A 21824-nucleotide genomic window follows, 5' to 3' on the forward strand; every position below is an offset into this window, starting at 1 on the left:
TGTATGATGTGAATCATAGGAAGAAAAGGGGGCCCTTAGAGATAGGTACCTGGGAAGATAATGAATGGCCTCCCCAGCGTATCATAGACTATTATGGGCCAGCCACGTGGGCTGAGGATGGTACCTTTGGTTATAGAACCCCTATTTATATGCTCAACCGTATTATAAGATTACAGGCGGTGGTTGAGATTATCACAAATGAGACATCACAAGCGCTCAATCTTCTAGCGAAGCATAATACCAGGATGAGGACAGCAGTATACCAAAATAGATTAGCCTTGGATTACCTTTTGGCAGTAGAGGGAGGTGTATGTGGGAAGTTTAACCTAAGCAATTGCTGTCTTCAAATAGATGACGAAGGGCAAGCAATAGCTGAGCTTACTAGCCATATGGTTAAACTAGCGCATGTGCCTACTCAGGTATGGAAAGGGTACAATCCAAGTAGTTGGTTTGGTAGCTGGTATGAGTGGTTTGGAGGGCTTAAGGCAGTGGTAGGTGGAGTCCTACTGATTTTACTGTTGTGTCTACTCCTACCGTGTCTTATACCCTTAGTAGTTAGGTCTGTGCAAAGCCTGATAGGAAGTATAGCAGAGAGGAAGGCTGCTGCACAGATAATGGCGATATATAAATATAGGGCTCTAGATCAGGGAGAACCAATGCAGGAAGATGAATGTTGAAGATTCACATCATAAGATAAGTCTGGTCTGGTTCAAGGTAACTTGCGGTGTAAGCAAAACCAAGGTTATGTGATGCCTCAAGTAATTGTAAAATATCAAGAGGCATCAAAGGGGGGAATGTGGTGGAATCTCGGTAAAAATAAATTTAGTAGGCCGAGATTACCACGTGGCATGTGTACGTGCATATGCTGACGTATCGATCAGTTGGTTGCACGAGGCAAGATACGATCAGTAGTGTACGGAGCATGTGCAAGAATACAGGATATAGTATTCCCCCTCCTCCATTGTGCTGGACAAGCCATGCGGTCAAACAGGAAGTTAATTCTTATTTGTATTGATTGGTTAAGAGAATGTGCGGGTGGAGCTTAATATGGGAGGAGTTATATGCCTATATAAGGAGCCTGCACTATTGTCCGGGGCTCAGAATTTGCTGTATTTTGGTGACGCTAGTCCCTCTGAGTCCCGATCGGTGATCCAATAAAGAATCTCTTCCTTCCTGAAGAAACCTGTGTCCATCTCTCTGTGCTTGGCTTCCGTCAGTTTCTCCGGTATCAGTATGAGTTGAAGTTAGCTGTAACGGGTTTGTTTTATCGAAGGACTTTGGAGACAGGAAATAACAGCTTTGAGATGCAACGCTTATCACAGAGGTTTTACTTAGCTTCCGGCACATAGAACACTGGTTCCCGAGATCTCCTCAGAGGCGGTTATCCTGAATGGAGAGAGTTCAGCTTTAGTCGTGGATGAGGAGAGGTGAAGGGAACTTGAAGTCTTCCAGTCCGGTCCGGTAACAGAGGGCTTTCACAACGATGTTGTAGCCGGTTCGTGAGTACGGAACGTAGTTCAATAATCCAGCGTCGATCAGCTGGTGCGGTCGGATTAAATAGGGAGACCGTGTCATAAAGAGGTGTGGCTAAGCTCCGTGGAACCAGGAAGTAAGAGGATACCATAGTTAAGGCATGACAGTCCTCCCACCTGGCCCCCACCCCTGAGTGGTGGGTGGGGGCCCTACAGTAAAATAAGGGGGGGACCTAATGTCCTCCCCTGGCCCCCACCCCTGAGCAGTGGGTGGGGGCCCTAAATTGGAATAGGGGGGGGACCTAATGTCCTCCCCCTGGCCCCCACCCCTGAGCAGTGGGTGGGGGCCCTAAATTGGAATAGGGGGGGACCTAATGTCCTCCCCCCTGGCCCCCACCCCTGAGCAGCGGGTGGGGGCCCTAAATTGGAATAAGGGGGGACCTAGTGTCCTCCCCCCGGCCCCCACCCCTCAGCGGTGGGTGGGGGCCCTAAATACTAATATGGGGGGGACCCAAGGTCCTCCCCCCTGGCCCCCACCCCTGAGCGGCGGGTGGGGGCACTAAAAACAATGCCCCCCAGGTGACTAGGGGGCCACAAACCTACCTACCCCCCTCACCCTAAAAATAATGAGGGGGGGACCTTTAACTAAGTACCTGAATAAAAAAAATAAAACTTGCCATTCGATATTTTCTTTCTTCTAAAATCTCCTTTTTTCAGCCCCAAAAAAGGGCAAAAAAAAATCCTTCTTCACCCATGCAGGGCTCCGCGCAGACTGAGCTTTGCAGGGCGGGGGAAGGCTTATAGGATTATGAAATCCACCAATAAGAGTGCTCTGTGTCATTTTACACAGCGTGGGAACGTTCTTTGGAATTTTCCCACGCTGTGTAATTTGACTCAAAACTCTGATTGGTTACTTAATCCACCAATCAGAGAGTTATGAGTAAAATTACACAGTGTGGGAAAATTCCAAAGAACTTTCCCATGCTGTGTAAAATGACACAGAGCACTCTGATTGGTTACAAACCCACCAATCAGAGTGCTGTGGCAGGTAAATGTAGAGACTTACCTGTCAGTCTCTTCATTTACCTGTCAGAGCACTCTGATTGGATGGCTTAAACCCACCAATCAGAGTGCTCTGAGCCTAATTGCAGGGCGAGGCAAGGCTTTATAAGCCTTCCCCCGCCCTGCAGAGCTCAGTCTGCGCGGAGCCCTCCATGGGTGAAGAAGGATTTTTTTTTGCGCTCTTTTTTTTTTTTTTTATAATTGCGTCGGTTATTATGTTTTTTTATTTGGCCTTTTTTGGGGCAGAAAAAAGAAAATTTTAGAAGAAAGAAAACATCGACTGGTAAGTTTTTTTTTTTTTTTTTTACAGGTACTTAGTTAAAGGTCCCCCCCCCTCATTAGTTTTTAGGGTGAGAGGGGTAGGTAGGGGAATAATTTTTATTGGGGGGAGGGGGTGACTAGGGGTTTGGGGACCCCTTGTCACCTGGGGGGGACATTTTTTTTAGGGCCCCCACCCACCACTCAGGGATGGGGGCCAGGGGGGAGGACCTTAGGTCCCCCCCTTATTACAATTTAGGGCCCCCACCCGCCGCTCAGGGGTGGAGGTCAGGGGGGAGGACATTAGGTACCCCCTTATTAGTATTTAGGGCCCCCACCCGCCGCTGAGGGGTGGGGGCCAGGAAGGAGGACACTAGATCCCCCCCTTATTACAATTTAGGGCCCCCACCCACCTCTCAGTGGTGGGGGCCAGGGAGGAGGACATTAGGTCCCCCCCTTATTATTATTTTTACTTAGTATTAGTAAATTTGGCTGAAAGACCAATTTAGGTCTTTCAGACTTTTGGTAGATAACTCCCTAATACCGTGGGAATTAGGAAGTTATCTACCAAGCGGCTGCAAGAGAAGTCCCGAGGTGCCGAAGTCCCGAAATTCCGAAATGCCGAAGTGTCGAAGTAGCCGAATTTCCGAAGTGCAGAAGTTCCGAAGTGCTGAAGTATCGAAGTTGCCGAATTTCCGAAGTGCCGTAATGCAGAAGTTCCGAAGTGCTGAAGTGCCTAAGTTCCGAAGTCTTGAAGTGCCAAATTGCGAAAAACCCCGAATTTCGGAATGCCGAACCAAACCGAAAATTTTCCCCATGCACATGCCTATCAATATCCCTCTTGAGATACGGTCTCCAGTACTGCGTACAATATTCCAAGTGAGGTCTCACCGGTGTTCTGTACAATGGCATGAGCACTTCTCTCTTTCTACTGCTAATACCTCTCCCTATACAACCAAGCATTCTGCTCAGTGCTAAATACAAACCTACAAACATGGGAAAATGGTAGAGCCCCAGCTGTTAAAGCATTGTTGCCGTTGCAAAACAGATGGGGATCTACCTTTTGGTCCCCCTTGCTAAAGGGGAGCCCCCAAAAAATTTCTCTCCAAGCCCTTTTGTTGTTTCAGCTCCACTGTATTTCTTCCTGCCTACCTTATTTCCATGATGCACTGGTGTCCTTCATGTTGTTATACCAGGTAGCTGTGCCTATACATTTACTGTCCCAAGAGCTTCCCAAGACTCAAAGCTGCCCCTCAGTGGCTAGTTGAATTAAAATACAGATGGAGGGGAACAAAACCCGAAATCAGTCTAGCTTCACTGCACATGCTCCAGGTAAGGACTCTTAACCAGAATATTACTGAAAGGGGATCTCACCCATCTAATCCCTCCACATGAATATCGTCCATCGTCCAAGTCCATGTATCATGGCACTATGACTAGAACAAGGGAGCTTTAGCAGCACTCTGTGCACAGTTTGCCCTAAGCAGGGCTGGCCAGGGAGGTGTTCAGTTGGCTTGGAGTGCATTCACACCAGGCTAACACCCTCTTCTTTAGAGAGCTCTGCCCCTTTAACTGTTAACCTCATAGGCTCGCTCCCCACCCCTAATTTCATACCTCCTAGCATTAGTGTTTTTTGTCAATATATGATGCTTTAGTTTAGCTAAAACAATTATTCATAACAATAACTAATACAAGCAGACAGACACCAGTTCTAGACAATAATGTAATTCTCACCTTTGTCAGTGGCTTTGTTTTAACACAATTAATTCCTCCAATGAAGACCATTTGGGGCATCACTGGCTTAGGAAAGTTTAAGACAAAGTCCTGTCTCATCAACCAAATAGCTCCGTGGCTTAAAAGCTCCTCCAATATAACCTCCTTTTTCAAAAACTTTGAGGCAATCTCTTGGTAGGGAAGAAATACATCATTACAAAATATACTCAAGGCTGGCTCATACAAAATGTTTTTCACCCGTTCTGTGAAGGTCATATGGTCTGTCAAGCCTGTGGACATTTGTGGGACATAAGATTTGGGTAGTGGGCTCTTAGAGGCCTTGGAATCTAAATTGCAAGGAATCCCACTCATGAAGTAGACAGAAGGTACAGCTAGGTGCTCAGCAAGTATCTGACCACATGGCAACATTGGATCCGTAAAGATAGCGTCAAATGAGCTTTCTTCCAAGAATTGTATTAAGTGACTATTATTCAACAGGTGAATGCAAGTGTCCATCAAAAGCACTGCTCCCTGTTTTAGATTGTCACGGATTTTTTGCAATTTCTGCAGGAAAGGTCTTGGGATAAAAACCTCAGAAGAAAAAGAGGAGATGCGTTTTTTCATCTCTGCCTGAGAGAAGGATACTGGATAGAGTTTGAGCTCATAGCTTGGAGAGTTGCTCACATGTATGGTACTTTCTGGAGCGACTACAACAACATGGTGCCCTCGCTGATGCAGTAAATCCAGAACTGCCCGCATACTCAGCCAGTGACTGCCGTCCATTGGTACCACAAGAAGCTTCCCAGCCTCAACCAAAGTTAAATGGTGAAAAGGAATGAAAAGCACAGCTATAGCACTAATATAGAGAGGTGCACAGCAGAAATTCATGGTCTCTTGTAGCATAAAGCTAATCAGCCAAATGACTTTCTACATATGTACTTTAGCATATTATACAAGAGCAATATATTGGACATTGATCAGTTACTAAGCAGCAGCATTGCAAGGTTCATGGTATTGTATCAGGAAGTACTATGCACTCACTATCATTTGTGATATCAGCAATTTGATATGTAAACAAAAATCACTGTAGCTAAAAGAGAGCAACTGACATGTCAGACAGGCAGCTAAACCTCTCATTTTTTTCCCCACCCCTTTCTGTCAAGGCCGCACTTTGACAGACACTCATTCACTGACAGACGCATACACTCATTGACAGACACACACTTCCAGACACACACAATTACTCACATACACACTGACATACATACACAATTACTCACATACACACTGACATACATACATACATACACAATCACTCACATACACACTGACAGCCCTCCTCCCCTCCCTAAACATTAGCGAATTACTTTTCTTTTCTTTTTTAGTTTAAATCCACCCAGCCTCCCTACCTTTGGGAGTGCTGGGTGGATTTTTTTTTACCTGGGGTCCAGTGGGGCTTTTGACAGGAAGGCAGGGAGGCAGGCATGCAGGCGGTTGTCCGGCTAAAAATCCAGACGGGCCGTTGGAGAAACCAAATAACCTCCATTTGGTTAAATATGCATAGGGATTTGGGAAGAGCGCAGGTAACTTTTTTCTTTGTTTTTTACTGTACGTATTGGGGCTGATGTGTACTGTGGTCATTGCTGCCGCCCAGGAGTGATGGGAGTTTGAACACAGGACTTGTTTTTTTTTGTCACTTTTGTATCACACAACTATGTTACAATGCTGCCACCCATCCCATGTGTTCCTTATTAGGGGTTAATAAGCATGTAGGGGTGTGTGTGTGTATATATATATATATATATATATATATATATATATATATAAACCTCTCTGTCTAATTAGAGATATCTTTGCCAGAAGCTCAAGGAAGAAAGGTAAAAGGTTAGTGTAGGACCCACCTGGGGGGGTTTGCCTTGACGTGGCAGGTGGGCTAAACTCTCTCATGGCCATTGGAGAAACTAAATAACCTCCATTTGTTTAAATATGCATAGGGATTTGGGAAGAGCGCAGGTAACTTTTTTCTTTGGTCATTACTCCCTATGTTCGGGGGTGTGCTGCTGGACAGGGATTTATGGGATACGATCAAACCCTATAGACCAGAAGGAGGGAGTCCTGATTAGTGAGCTTCCTCTTGATCACTTAAAGGGACACCATAGTCACCAGAACAACTGCAGAATAATGTAGTTGTTCTGATGTCTATAGCATGCCCCCTGCACACTTATTACTGTAAACACTTTATTTTCACAGAAAATGCAGTGTTTACATTAATGCCTAGTAATACCTCTGCAAAGGGAAGGATGAAAGGATTAAGAATGATGACTGGTGCAGCATGCTGTATATATAATAGCACCGCATGTACTATGGGGTAAGGTCAGTCGAGGAAAATAATAATGACTACTCCTAATTTAGAGTGGCTGTGGGAGCAAAATTAATAGATGTTTTAAAATTCTTACCCAAATTGTAGGGTTTTCTCTCAAGTTCATGTTTAGTTTCACATGGAATTTTAAGTTAAGGACATTTGAGGTTCAGCTCTTATTGCCAAATTTGAGTCAATACAGTACATAAGTGTGATAGAGGGTTAACAGAATTATGAGCTCCTCTTTGGCTGTGCAACAACCTATCTTAGATAATCAATATCTGGTTTATTTAAGGATGGAATCTGAAGGTATAACAGTGCTGCGCATCTTTGAAGCTTTCAGGTATAGCCAGTTATATATTTTATAGAGCTCTGCAGATATATAATTTATCGCAATATCATTGTGACTGTATGTCTGCATAAATCAATATTTGTGTCTCTGTGCATCAGTGTGTTTCTGTGTGTGTATGCATGTGCATGTATCAGTGTGTATTTGTGTATTAGTGCGTAAATGTGTGCATGTATTAGTGTGTGTCTGTCTGCAATGTGAGGGTGGTATGGCATGGGCAATGCAAAGGTAAACTTGCAAGCAACACATATTATATGCATACATACACAAACACATATACAATACATGAAAAAACACATATGTAATAATATACATGTAAAGGATTATAGAATAGGTGGGGAAAATTTTGAAATTGTTTTTGTATCTGTAACTATTACCGTATTTGGTAAATAATTTTTTAAAAGCCCAACCAAAATTTTCATTTCAAATAATCCTTTCACACTGGCTCTTATGTATATGCAACTGTCAGGTTATACAATCATACCCCACAATCATGTTTAAATGATAGCATAATTGCACATTAAATTTGTTTATTGCAAATTATGCCATAACTACAGTCCAATAGCTCACAACGCAGCAGCAAAGGGAGCTGCGACAATGCAAGCCTCTGAAGATGAATACAGAGACTAACTCTCTGTATCCAACGCTGCAAGCCCACCATTCAATATATCTACAGCTGCACTAATGGTGTTAGTGGGGGCCTCATGTTTGAGTCTCGCCTAAGGCCTCGCAAAGTCTAGAGCCGCCCCATGCCATATATATACTATGCCCTGATCCTGGATAAGGAATTGTGCTGGAATCTCACTGAACTATTGTGATCAATATAAGTATGATATGTTATGTATCAGGTACAGTTTGTTATCCACAAATAACAAGGGAAAATAATCATTATTCCTACTGACACATGACAACTTAAGAATAAAGGTAAAAACGGTCAACTTAAACAAATGTGGTGGCAGCTACATCTGTAAGTCATGTCTGACATTGAGAAGTTCGGAAAAGAAGTCACAACGTTTTCACTGACTGCTTCAAGGTGAACCTGAAGAATGCATATCAAATAACTGTATGATAAAAATTAAACAGAAAGAAAAATAAATGTGGTTTAAACAAGTACAGCAAGAAGAGAAAAGAAAAATTAGAACATAAACATTATGGGTGTGAACCAAAAGTGGTGGGTAATAACGAATGCCAGTAAGGAAGGGTGAAAAGGACAGTAAAAATATACATGGCCCAGCTCCCGAATTCTTCAAAATGCACAATAGCAATTAGCACATCATCTGGTGTGCTGTGGGTGCATCATTAGCATCTCTGCTGTCTAAACTAGTGACATTCAGATTTATTCAACCATCCATGCCACATTGTGCTGACTAGATCCAAGTATACACTACAGACATACACAAAGACACATACAGACACTGATACATACAGTATACACAACCTACCACACATGCAGATACACAGACATACAGATACACATTACACACATACAGTATACACAAACTACACACATACAGACACACACACACACTACACATACACAGATACAAACTACACACACACTACACATACACACATACAAACACTCACAACAAACATTACACACATACAAACACACAGATACCCACACTACATATAGATACATACACTACACAAAGATACACATACACACATACACAGATACACACACATTACATTCATACAGAGACACACACTACATATACACAGAAATACACATACAAACACACCGATACCTACACTACATACAGAAACACACACTACACATACAAACACACAGACACACACACAAATACACAGATACCCACACTGCATACAGATACACACACACAAGAAAAAAAATTAAGCCACCCAGCAGGTTCTTACCTTCTGCTGGCTGTGGCTGGTGGGAGTTGGGGGCCTGCTCTGCCGATCCGGCCCCTTCCTCGCTGCTCCTTGCTCCTCTGCTGGATCTGTGTGAGCCGGGAGGAAGTGACAGCGATATGCTGTCACTTCCTCCCAGCTCTCCATGCGGACAAGAATGGCGCCCGGTTGCGCTGTTAAAGCGCCGCAGCGCAAGACTGGGCCCCTCATTGCACATGTCCATTGGGTGTCCTAAGGGCATGGGCCACCCGATGAACCCCCACCGCCGCCAAGGGTTGGGAAATCCTGTTTTAGATTATGACAGGGGCGGCAAAATGCCGCCCCTGTCAGAGTGCCGCCTTGAGCCGTGGCTCCAGCACGGTCTATGGACGGGCCAGCCCTGCATGCCATGTCCAACAAGATGGTTGAATAAAGGTCCCTGGTTTGAAAATAACTTTGGTGTTGTGACAATACCTATTATTTGTCCATTTGACAAATTGAGGCTAACTTTTATATTAAACTGAGTAAATATGCGCTGCTCCAATTTCATTTATTAAGTCTCACGATTATGCTTCTGTGGTTTTCAGTATTTAATGTTATTAAATATTATGTTCAATACCTGACAAACACATATTTGTTAAAAAGAGGGGAAAGTGAATATAATATTACAAATGCTGAAAAGTGATCATTTTCTTTCAAATGACTGGACTGTGTTTTTCCAATGTTGATACCTTCAAAATGTGTGTAAAAATCCAAACTCTTTTCAATTCCATTTAATAAGTATTTTTTACTTATAATCATCCGCTATTTGCCCTCAAGATGATAATTTTATTGTTGTGCTCCCAAAAGCATAGAGCAGCACTTTCAGTGTTCCTGCTCTATAAAAGGAACCTGTTAGTTACAGAGTTTTTGCACAACTCAATAGCTAACTGAAAACAGCTAACTGAAAAAAAAAGAAATGTACTCTTTTTCTATTGACAATGTGTACATGGATTCCCTGACACAGCCTGGCATACAATGTAAATTACCCACCTGAGATATTGTTTTTTTTTCAGCACAATTGTCTCCTCCTACAAAAATCATATTTGTCACTCTAGATTCTGAAGAGCGTAGGACATAGTCGTGTCTGAAAAGCCAAATTTCCGCCTGGCTAAAAACCTGGAGAAGCTTCACCTCTTTGTGCAGATAGTGGGAAGCTAGACTCTCATAATATGTGCTAATTTGTTGGCAAACTATATGTTCCAATAACTGGATCAGCAGAGACTTAATACGTTGGACAAATCCTATCTGATTCCAGCCAACCTCAGGTTGAATTTGTAGACACCCAGATACTTTGCTTTCCCAACCACATGGAATTCCTGGCAAGACATATATAGATCGGAGAGAGAGGTGCTCCGCAAGGATCGGGCCACATGGAAACCATGGATCCATAATAGCAGCATCAAATGATGTGTTCTCCAGGTATCTGAGAAGCTCTTTATCTTCCAGAAGATGCAGACAGGTATTGCCGAGGACTGATGCTGTATATTTCATTCTCCTATACACTGGGCTAAAGGCACTGAGAAAACGGTTGATCATGGACTCTCCCTTTATAGGACCTAGATCCAAACTGAGTCCAGACTCAAGAAGAGGAGCTGAGTATAACTTCACATTGAAACCTTTCGATGAGACAAGATTTAGAGGGGTCTTTGGTATCACTAACACTATCTCATGTCCTTTCTGTTTCAGCTTATCTACCAGAGGCATCATATCCATCCAGACATCAGCATCTTGAGGAATCACCAGGACTTTGCCACTTTCAGCAGCAATGATGAATTCTAGTGAAAGAGAAAACCAGACGATAGCGAGAAAAAGAGCCATTTGTGATCAAGAGTGAAAAATGTCCCTTACTGCTAATATAAAAACCTATGAACAGGTCTTTGTCTACTCGTGACCAGCTTCATATTTTAAATAGCCAGTGAAACAGATTGTGCCATTATCACAGTGACTCATACAGTCCCGGGAACACACCCTTGTAACGTAACACGCAGAAAGTTATTAGACAGAGTTTTAGTATTATCAGGAGTTGCATGAATGGAGAAGTAATACATTACATATCAGTTCTAGACTAGTGTTTGGCATAGAAGTTAACTTTCTTGTTTTGTGAAGATAAAGCCTAGTGGTTGCTAGGCAATAAAAGTCAACATTAGCCAATAGCAAGTATATTTTTCACTTATGTACGACCACTGCAAAGCAATTCCTGGGCCAGTTCCTGCGGTGCAATGAATAGTAAATCATGGACAGACAGGGTTGGATACGTAAACTAGAATACACACCTGAAACAAGTTAACTCAATATATCTATACAGATATAGATATACAATTGTTTATGTGTAAACAGTTCTGAAATTTCATATAATAAACATTATGTGGGCTACTGAATTTTTTTAGGATAATTCTGAGTGATTATATGATTGGAGGTGAGGTCATAAATGGGCTTTCCAGGTTCCAGAGAGGGTGGCCAGGCATCTGCCTTAGGTTTTATCTAGCAGGAAGGCACAGCCCATGCAAAGGATACTTTGCATGTTTATGGGCCGGTCGGAGAGGTCAAATATCTCCCTAACTGGCCCAGACCACACACTGCAGAAGACGACCCAAAAAAGCTCCTGTTCTGCACTTCTGCCAGGTATAGACCCTATTTAGAGCTCCTACAGGCTTTGGTCATACCATCAGTGCTGAAGTTAACAAGATGCATACAAATAGTCTGCATCCGGTAGTGCTGCAGACCAGGAGCTCTCCATACTGGACCACCAGGCATGTCCCCACTCCCCAGCCCAAGGTAACAAGGGAGGGAATTTTTTGATTATATATTATAACAATAAAAAATGACATTGCACCCACAAATTAAAGCCCCTATCCTAGACACACACTACACCACAAACACGACACAGACCTATTTACACACACACACACACACACACACTCTACACCACAAACAGTTTCCTCAACAAACACACAGTCCCACAAGTAGCCTCCAAACACATACACAATACTCTTACCTAGCCCAGTCCCAATTTTGACCTCTTGAATCCCACTTACATGGTTATATAGTCTGAAAAGAGACTTGGGTCAAGTTCAGCCTTTCTCGTACCTCATATTTTTGATGTTTTTGCTGTTGATGCAAGATTAGGCAAAAAGGCATTTTGAAGCACTTTTCAATTTTGCAACAAACTAGGAAAAAAATCCTTCTCAACTCCAGACATGGCAGTCAGATCTCTCCTTGGATCAAACAACTGTTACCCCAGAAATAAATTATGTTTTTGCAAGTATTCATCCAGTTGCTGTTTAAACATCTGTACAGACTCTGATAAATCCACCTTTTCAATCAGATAATTCCACATACTTATCGATCTTACTGTAAAAAGCCTCCCCCCCCCCCCCCCCCCCCTGGATTTTTCAGTTTGTGCTGCTATTTTTGGTTTCAGTGTGAGAATACAGTGCAATACCGGCGCCGGCCAGTAGGTGGCACTGTGAATGACTGAAACCGCAGGGGAGCAGCACAGAGGCAGCCTACAGATCAGGTAAGTAAGGGATGGGGGAGACAGCATAGAGGAAGGTAAAGTAGAAGGAGCAGAAATGAGCAGAAAGGTTCTGCAAGGGGCAGGAGGGGTCAGCAAGGAATAGAAAGGAGCAGCAAGAAGCAGGAAGGGGTAGGAAAGGTTTGCAAGGAGCAGGAGGGTAAAGTAGAAGGAGCAGCAAGGAGCAGGAGGTGTCAGCAAGAAGCAGGAGGGGGCAGCAAGGAGTAGGAAGAGGCAGCAAGGAGCAGGAAGGGTCTGCAAGGAGCAGGAGGGGTCAGCAAGAAGCAGGAGGGGTCAGCAAGGAGCAGGAGGGGTCAGCAAGGAGCAGGAGGGGTCAGCAAGGAGCAGGAGGGGTCAGCAAGGAGCAGGAATGGTCTGCAAGGAGCAAAAGTCGGTCAGCAAGGAGCAGGAATAGTCTGCAAGGAGCAAAAGTCGGTCAGCAAGGAGTAGGAAGAGGCAGCAAGAAGCAGGAAGGGACTGCAAGGAACAGGAGGGGTCAGCAAGGAGCAGGAGGGGTCAGCAAGAAGTAGGAGGGGGCAGCAAGGAGTAGGAAGAGGCAGCAAGGAGCAGGAGGTGTCAGCAAGGAGCAGGAGGTGTCAGCAAGGAGCAGGAATGGTCTGCAAGGAGCAAGAGGGATCAGCAAGGAGAAAGAAGGGGCAGAAAAGGGTCAAAGAGCAGGAACGGTCAGCAAGGAGTAAAAAGGGTATGCAAGGGGCAGGAGGGGTCAGCAATGAGTAGGAAGGGTCTGCAAGGAGCAGGAAGGGGCAGCAAGGAGAAAGAAGGGGCAGAAAGGAGCAGGAGGGGTCAGCAAGGAGCAGGAGGGGTCAGCAAGGAGCAAGAGGGGTCAGCAAGGAGCAAGAGGGGTCAGCAAGGAGCAAGAGGGGTCAGCAAGGAGCAGGAGGGGTCAGCAAGGAGCAAGAGGGGTCAGCAAGGAGCAAGAGGGGTCAGCAAGGAGCAAGAGGGGTCAGCAAGGAGCAAGAGGGGTCAGCAAGGAGCAAGAGGGGTCTGCAAGGAGCAAGAGGGGTCTGCAAGGAGCAAGAGGGGTCTGCAAGGAGCAAGAGGGGTCTGCAAGGAGCAGGAGGGGTCAGCAAGGAGCAAGAGGGGTCAGCAAGGAGCAAGAGGGGTCAGCAAGGAGCAAGAGGGGTCAGCAAGGAGCAAGAGGGGTCAGCAAGGAGCAAGAGGGGTCAGCAAGGAGCAGGAGGGGTCAGCAAGGAGCAAGAGGGGTCAGCAAGGAGCAAGAGGGGTCAGCAAGGAGCAAGAGGGGTCAGCAAGGAGCAAGAGGGGTCAGCAAGGAGCAAGAGGGGTCTGCAAGGAGCAAGAGGGGTCTGCAAGGAGCAAGAGGGGTCTGCAAGGAGCAAGAGGGGTCAGCAAGGAGCAGGAAGGGTCAGCAAGGAGCAGGAAGGGTCAGCAAGGAGCAGGAGGGGTCAGCAAGGAGCAAGAGGGGTCAGCAAGGAGTAGGAAGGGGCAGCAAGGAGTAGGAAGGGTCTGCAAGGAGCAGAAGGAGCCTCAGAAGAAAAAGAAGTCTCTGTCAAATGAAGGAGAAGAAAATGGAGCACATAATTCTGGACACCACATCATAAGGCGTTGGTACCTGGGCCTGGCAGGGAAACTTTGGACCTTCTCATCTCCCCAGGTAAAAAAAATATCAGTGTTAATGTGTTCACTTTTATATACTGAGTGTCAGGAAACACAGAGGGCCGCTGGGCAGGGGTGCTGCTGATTGGCTAGAGGGTCAGCTGGCACTCTAAGCCAATCAGTAGCTCCCCATTCATAAAAACGTAAAACATTTTTATGAATCGGGAACTAGCGATTGGCTTAGAGCGTCAGCTGACCACTCTAGCCAATCAGCGGCACCCATGCCTGACGTCAATCTGTACTTCCTGACACTCCGTTTCAGAAACCGACTACCACTGAGCGACCTGGAGATCTGGAGCTGGAGAAAGCCTTTGGGGGTAAACCATTTGAGAGCGGTTTCACCCCTTAAAGGATAGAGAGCACCCAGGGGCCTCCTTGCATCATAGCATTTTCATTTAGATGAAGTTGTTATGGTGACCAGAATGTTCCTTTAATTTGATTAAAGGAACACTATAGCATCAGGAATACAAACATATATTCCTGACACCATAGTTGTGAAAACGCTATTCACCCTGGCTTTATGTGGTTTAATATTAAAAATGGAATGAGAGAACAATAACAAAAGGACAATTGTAAGCTGATGAATTGAATGAAAAGGATTGTTGGAAGCATTTGTGGTTTGAAAAACAGAATATAAACCAATATATTGTTTCCTTTTGTTTATCCTTTCCTTTATATGCTATGATATGGACTGGAATGTCATGTAAATCCATGACACTACCTCTGGAGACCACCAGAGGGCAATAATTCAAACATTGATTGCCGAATCCAATGGAACGCACGGCCATTTTTATCAAGCCGCAGTGGAACGCACGGAAGTGTGCCGAACCGGAAGTAAAGTCCGGAAAGAAAATTTCACTGCGAAAAGAAGATTGAATGAAAGGAAAACAGCTGGGACACCTTTCAACTGCTGATAGGAAGCCCAATCAGAAGAGGATTATGTACCAACGCCCACCACACCACCAATGGACTCCCAGCTTGAGCATATTTAAGGGTTTGAGGGGGAGGGGGAAATAGGCTCATTTGTAAACTTGTTGATTTTTTGGCAGTGTATGTGATTGTATGTTTTAACTGTAAATTTAATATTTGGTCCCTGAGGAAGTTTCCTAAGGGAGACGAAACGCGTAGGACCAGTAAGAGCATTTTATTGTTTTATTTTTATACTTTAAAGCCAATAAATTCCCTTTTTTTACCAACCATTGGGAGTGTGTGGACTTCCTAATTTTGGAATTGGCGTGGTAACCAAACAACAGGAGGAACCCCCCTAACTTTATTACACTATGCTGCATTTTATGTTTATATTTTAGTGATACAAGCTGGATCCCTGGTCGATTTGTATTTTGTAATAGTTGTATATGGTCACCAAGTTGGGAGGTGACCTAAGGGAAGCAAGTATCCGAAAAGCTAAGTTTATATTGATATTTTCCACGGGTGAATAGGTGGAAGCTATATATTTTATGTGAAAATGACTATGCTCCTCCTCTTCATGACACTGTCAAAAAGGGGCCAAGCATGGATGTCATTACAATTATGCCCCCCCCCCCCCCGGAAAAATTCCTGCAGACGCCCATGCCCTTTCCATTGCCTTAGACTAAATCCCCTTTTTTCCAGTCTAGTTTTGGAACTTTGTGTCCTATGTATAGTACTGTTTATGAATAGTTTCCAGACAATGGTTTGCATAATTCCCGATTCCTTCTCATGTGTTGTTTTTCCAAAAATACCATTTATGGTGTAAGTTGCTTGTGCATTCTTTATCCCAAAGTGCATAATTTATCTACATCAAAATGAATCTGCCATTTGTGTGTCCAGTCCCCTAATCTATCTAAAGTCCTCTGTAGCAAAGTAATATACTGCTAACATATTCTACCTACGGTAGTTTTGTGTCATTTGTAAACACTGACACATTACTTCCAATGCCTATTTCAAGATCATTTATAAATATATAGAAGTGGCCCCAGAACAGAACCCTGGGGGAAACACCACTTACCACTTGTCCAGTTTAAAAATTTACCATTAATGACAACTCTCTGTACACTATCTTTAACCCCTTAAGGACCAAACTTCTGGAATAAAAGGGAATCATGACATGTCACACATGTCATGTGTCCTTAAGGGGTTAAGCCAATGTTCTCCCCAAGAACAAGAATTTTCATCTAGCCCAATTTCTTTTAGTTTGAACAGTTCTAACCTATTGTGTGGAACTGTATTAAACGCTTTGGCAAAATCCACTGCAACACCCTGATCTGTACTTCTACTTACTTCTTCATAGAATGCAATGAGGTTAGTTTGGCTTGGACCTATGTTTCATAAACCCATGCTGAAATTTGCTGATAAAGTTCTTCCCAGTGAATTCCTGAATATTATCCCTTAATAAACCTTCAATACTTTCCCTGTAACAGAACTTAAGCTCACTGTTCCATAATTTCCAGGCAAAAATTTTAAACCTTTTTTAAATATATAGTAACCACATCTGCCTTTCTCCAGTTCGTCTGTACTATACCTTAATGAAGAGTATCGTAAATTATTTATTACAGAGGTTCACCTATTTCTACACTTGGCTCTTTACCGGAACACTGTAGCCACTTAGACTACTTAATCTCAATGAAATCGCCTGGGTGCAGTGTCCCTCTATCCTTACCACATCCTTTTGATAAACTGCAATGTTTACATTGCAGGGTTAACCCCTTCTTTAATGGCTACTAGAAGCATTTCTGTGGCACACCGAGTAAAATTCGGTCACGTGACAAGGAAGCCCCTGTGAGAAAGGCTAAATGTGGAGCATTTGATTAGATCTAGCCGGAGGAGGCCCTGCCTCCTTTCTGATGCTGGCTGGGGAGAAGTGAGCAGCACTGAGAGAGCCTTGGCACTGGAACAAAATAAGGTCCAGAACCTAATAGTACTAGAAACACTATAATGTTAGGAATACAGATTTCTATTCATGGGTTAATACCATCAGGCCCTTGGGATTTGTTTACATTAACTTTTTTCAGTTGCTGAAGCACCTTGTCTTGAGTCATCTAATCACAATTGTACCTGCAAGTCCTTTCCATATCTCTTATCATAGGTTCCATCTTAATATATACGGAGGAAAAATACCTATTTATTATTTCTGTCTTTTTCTGATCTTCATTTAATTATCTCCTTGTTTAGTGTGCCTACACTTTTTATTAGAATTTTTGTACATTTTTGGGTTGATGTGGCTCTCTTTGGCGATCACATTCTCCTTTTCTAGTTTAACCACTCCAAAAACCTTTTTACATGCATTATTGGATTCCTTATATCTTATATAGGAGGACATTGGTTGTCTGATTTAAATATTTTAAATGCCCCCTTCTTACTTTTAATTTCATGGTTTACCTTCCCACTAAGCAAAACTGTTTTCAAATTGTTTCTTTTATATTTATTGCGCAATAGTATATACTGGAAGTGTGGTACAGGTAATATCTCTGAGAACATTACCTTAGAGGTCCTTTTCTTCAGTTTGCTTCTCAATTCCCTGAAATTTGTTAACATTTGTTTTGCCCACTATCAGAGATATTTCACTTATAATCTGACCATCAGAGAGGTTTTACTTGTAATTTAAATTAGTGAGTTATGTAGTATAAGATTAATGGAAAACTCGAAGCGCCACAATCACTACAGTGTTCTGTAGTGGTTATGGTCTCAGGAGTGCCCTGGCACAGTCCCATGGTAAGCAGTCAAACTGCAGGAAAGTCGACTTAGCTCCATAGAGCTAAGCTTGACCATGCATAATTGATTCTAGCTCCAGAGAGAAGATCGGATGATGGTGAGTAGATGCAGCCTATGGTACAAACACTAGGGGGACCTGAAATTGTCTAGCCTTACTAAAATGATTTCACTACTTAACATAGTATAGCACCAGGTCACTCCTGGAGGGCTGTATTGGTTATAGTACTTGAAGTGTTTCTTTATAGAATGTGTTGACGTATCAATGGATGGCTATAATTACAGGATCTGTGGAAATTATATGCCATAATATGTTACAATTTAATATTACTTTTTAATTTAATAAAAACTTTTTTGCAATGTCACTTTTCAATTTACATAATTATGTCCACCAATGAGAAATGCATTCACTGCATTATAACATTAAAGAAAATATTTTTATCCCTACCTTAGTCAAAGGTTTCCTTTGCGCGCAGTTGATTCCACCAATATGCACCATGTTGGGCATAACTGGCTTTGGGAACTCAAAGACAAAGTCCTCTCTCATCAACCAAATGTCTGCATGGCTGAGAATCTCCTGCAAACTGACATCCTTTTGAAGATATTGTTGTATAAGCTTTTGGAAGGGGGAATAAAATACATCACACATAAAATGCATGGACTGGTCAATAAAAAAGTTTATCAAGCGCTCATGGAAGGTCATTCGGTCTGTAAAACTTGTAAAATGTCTTGGGACGTAAGATAAAGGTAATGGGCACTGGGAGGCCTTAGCGTCTAAATGGCAAGGGATTGCACGAAGAAAAAAAATGGAAGGCAAAGAAAGATGCTCGGCAAGTATCTGACCACAAGGTAGCGCAGGGTCTGTAAGTACAGCATCAAAGGCACTTTCCTGCAGAGACTGTATTAGCTGACTATTGTTCAACAGGCGAGCGCATGCATCCATCATTAGAACTGATCCCTCTTTCATCTTCTCTCGAATTCTTTGGAATCTCTGCGGGAAGGACGCTTGTGTAAAAGCCTCATTAATGAAGGAGATTAAATGACTTTCCAGCTGTGTCTGGGAGTAGGACACTGGATAAGTAATTATTTCATAGTTCTGAGAGCTTCCCATGTGCATGTTATTTTCTGGTGCAACTACCTTGATATGGTGTCCTCGCTGACCCAATAAATCCACAACTGCACGCATACTCAGCCAATGACTGCCATCCACTGGCACCACCAGAAGCTTCCCAGCCTCAACCAACGTTAGGAAATTGAAAGAGAGAATCACAGCTGGAACCATAACACAGAGAGACACACACCATGAAGCCATGATTCCTCTGTCAAACCTGGATCATCAGATCAATGGCTTTAGACATTTGTACTTCAGCAAGTTATACAGTAACAAACTTTAAACCATAGGCTGAGTGGTATATTGGATAGTGAGTGAGCATATCTTTACTGATTTTGCATGGCTGTGCATTTTTTTATCATTAGAAACTACAATAACCATATAATATATCAGGGTAGTTCACTAAGGTTCCAATAGCCCCATAATGAACAAGTTAAAATTATTCTTTGTTGTACAGGGCCATTCGGAATGCAAACTTCAGACATTGGTCATGCTATCTAACAATGACTGAATTTTGCAGACAAGGCTCTAAATGAGTCTTGTCAGTGGCTTTAAAGGTAGTCAGTCAGTGGCTTTTCAGCCAATACCCTCATTACCCTTAGCAAGCATAATGAGCTCTCAGAATTGAGCTAAGGGTCATAGATAGATGCTGCATTGGATCAATAGCTGTATGGATATCTGTTATAGGCAGAGAGACCAGTATCAGAAGCAGGAGATAACACGCAGGAGGTAACTGTATACATAAGGCTGAAAAATCATTTTATGAAGAGATTATCATCTAAAATGACAGCATCTCCAGCTCACATGAGCCGGTTTGTATTGGATTTTCTCTTTAAAGTTGCACTGTCACGACAAACTTTTCTTTTCTTCATTTCTGATCTACTTTTCTTAAATACATAAGACATAGGAGTGCTCTCTCTCAGAGCACTCTGTCAAATAGCACAATGTGAGAAGGCTTTATGAGCCTTTCCTCGGCTGCAGCGTTCAGTCTGTGCGGAGCCCTTGCTTGGTGAAGATTGATTCTTTTTTTATCATCTGATTGTTGTTGTTTTTCTGCGTGTTTTTTTTTTCTGCGATCAGGTCTTTTTTCATTTTATTCGTTTGATGGGCTTTATGGATTTTTATTTGGCCTTTTTTTGGGACTGGAAAAATAAGATTTTAGAAAAAATAGGACATCTGTATGACTTTTTTAAATTTCCGTTATTTAGTTTATTGCTTCCCCCTCACTATTATTAGGGTATTAGGGGACAGTTAGGTTTTTATTTTATTGGAAGGGGAGGGTGACTAGAGGCTTGGGGACCCCTAGTCACTGGGGAGTGGTGACTAGGAGCTTGGTTGAGGCTCTATTTTAAAAACTTTTTTTTTTTTTATCTGTTTTTTATTGAGATGGTTGCAAATAACAAACGATACATAAAACCAGCATAAGACTTATTCAACTGGGATATAGGTACAACATGTAGTGAAGGCTTAGCTGGCACAATAAACATCTCTTTTTATAAGTAAGTCGAGCAGTGAGTCGCATGAGTATAATGTGAGAATAATAGAGAGGATTAAGGTTGAGGAACAGGTTAGTGCAAGTCCAGAGCATCTAAATACAAGTTAGTTATGGTGGTTCATTGTAGTACTTAAAAATACTTAAGGCAGAAGTAAACGGGCTATATAACATATAGGTATGTCAGTGTGTAATTAGTAAGGGATGACATGCTACTAATAGCTGAGATTTTGTATTGCCACTCGGTTCTTATAATGAAGGATTGTCTGAATATGAGTAGGCTCTTGCTGTCAAAGATTTATCCTACTCCACATATAGGCCACTGCATACAGTCCTTCAATTTGTCAGGAATGATGTTGTGGCTTGTCTCCAGGCTGCTCTGTGGGAAGTGACAGGTCTTCTGTGTGCACGCTGCTGGTAGGTTGCTGCAACATGATTCACTGCTTTTAGTAGCCCGGACAGCAGTGGGCGCTCTCTCTGCTTGTCCAGTGTTGCTCCTGTTCCGCCTTGTAGGGTCTCTGGTTCGAGGGAGCACCAGAGGTCAGGCAGCTTGTTGAGCACGTGGGCATCTGGTCACAACATCCTCCAGATAGGTCTCCCTTCCGGAGTGGAATCGGTTATCCTGTACCGCAGCTCTGGTTACTCGCTGAGTTGTGGAGTGAGGTCTGCCATATATGCGCTCCCAGAACTCCTGACAGAGCTTATCAAATCGAGTTTCAAAGCTCTCCCTCCACGCTGCGATTGCGGGGCTCTCCTGGTGCTGAGTGCTGTGTTGCGGCAGCCATCTTGGGCTCGCCATGCGGTCGGTTATTCTGTGGAGGAGCCTGCCATTGCTGAGAAGCATGTTTCCCCAGGGGGGACTGGGACCTGGACTGCTATTCATGGTATCATGGTAGGCCTCAGACTCGGTCGCCGCAGGCACTTTGTTTCTCGGGTCCACACAAGTATCCCCGTGTTCCTGCTCGATGCTAGGTAGGGCACAAGTTGTTTGCAATACAGTTTGGGCATGACAAGTGTGCTTTTGTGCCTGATTGTGCCAGAGCTATCACAGAGCACGTCTGGCCATCGTGGCTGCCAGGCCCCGCCCCCCTATTTTTAAAACTTGCCCCCCCAACCATCGATAATAGATCCGTCCCCCCTTTTGTCACTTAGGGTCTCCTCCCACCACTAATGGGTGCGGCCTGTGGGGTTGAAATTCCCTAATGGGTAAGGGCCAGGTTTGGTTCCACCCATTGCTAATGGGTAGGGCCAGGGGGGACAATAGGTCCCTCTC

General features: G+C 43.4%; 1 protein-coding gene across 3 annotated transcripts in view; it reads right to left on the bottom strand.

The window, feature by feature from the left end:
* The window catches only part of LOC134571597 (UDP-glucuronosyltransferase 1A1-like), an 84576-nt gene extending 65923 nt beyond the window's left edge, over positions 1-18653 (bottom strand). Inside the window, exon 1 of one of the 3 annotated variants that reach the window (XM_063430027.1) lies at positions 18397-18653. In XM_063430027.1, coding sequence (XP_063286097.1) covers positions 18397-18651 — 255 coding nt within the window. In that variant the 5' untranslated portion in view covers positions 18652-18653. Of the gene's footprint in view, positions 1-4526; positions 5433-10102; positions 10997-18396 lie in introns of those variants that run through there. The other 2 variants (XM_063430026.1, XM_063430024.1) reach the window with 2 other exon arrangements.
* Positions 18654-21824: the final 3171 nt, after the last annotated feature.

The sequence above is a fragment of the Pelobates fuscus genome, chromosome 8 (genome assembly GCF_036172605.1).
Source record: "Pelobates fuscus isolate aPelFus1 chromosome 8, aPelFus1.pri, whole genome shotgun sequence".
In the NCBI taxonomy this organism is placed as follows: Eukaryota; Metazoa; Chordata; class Amphibia; order Anura; family Pelobatidae; genus Pelobates; species Pelobates fuscus.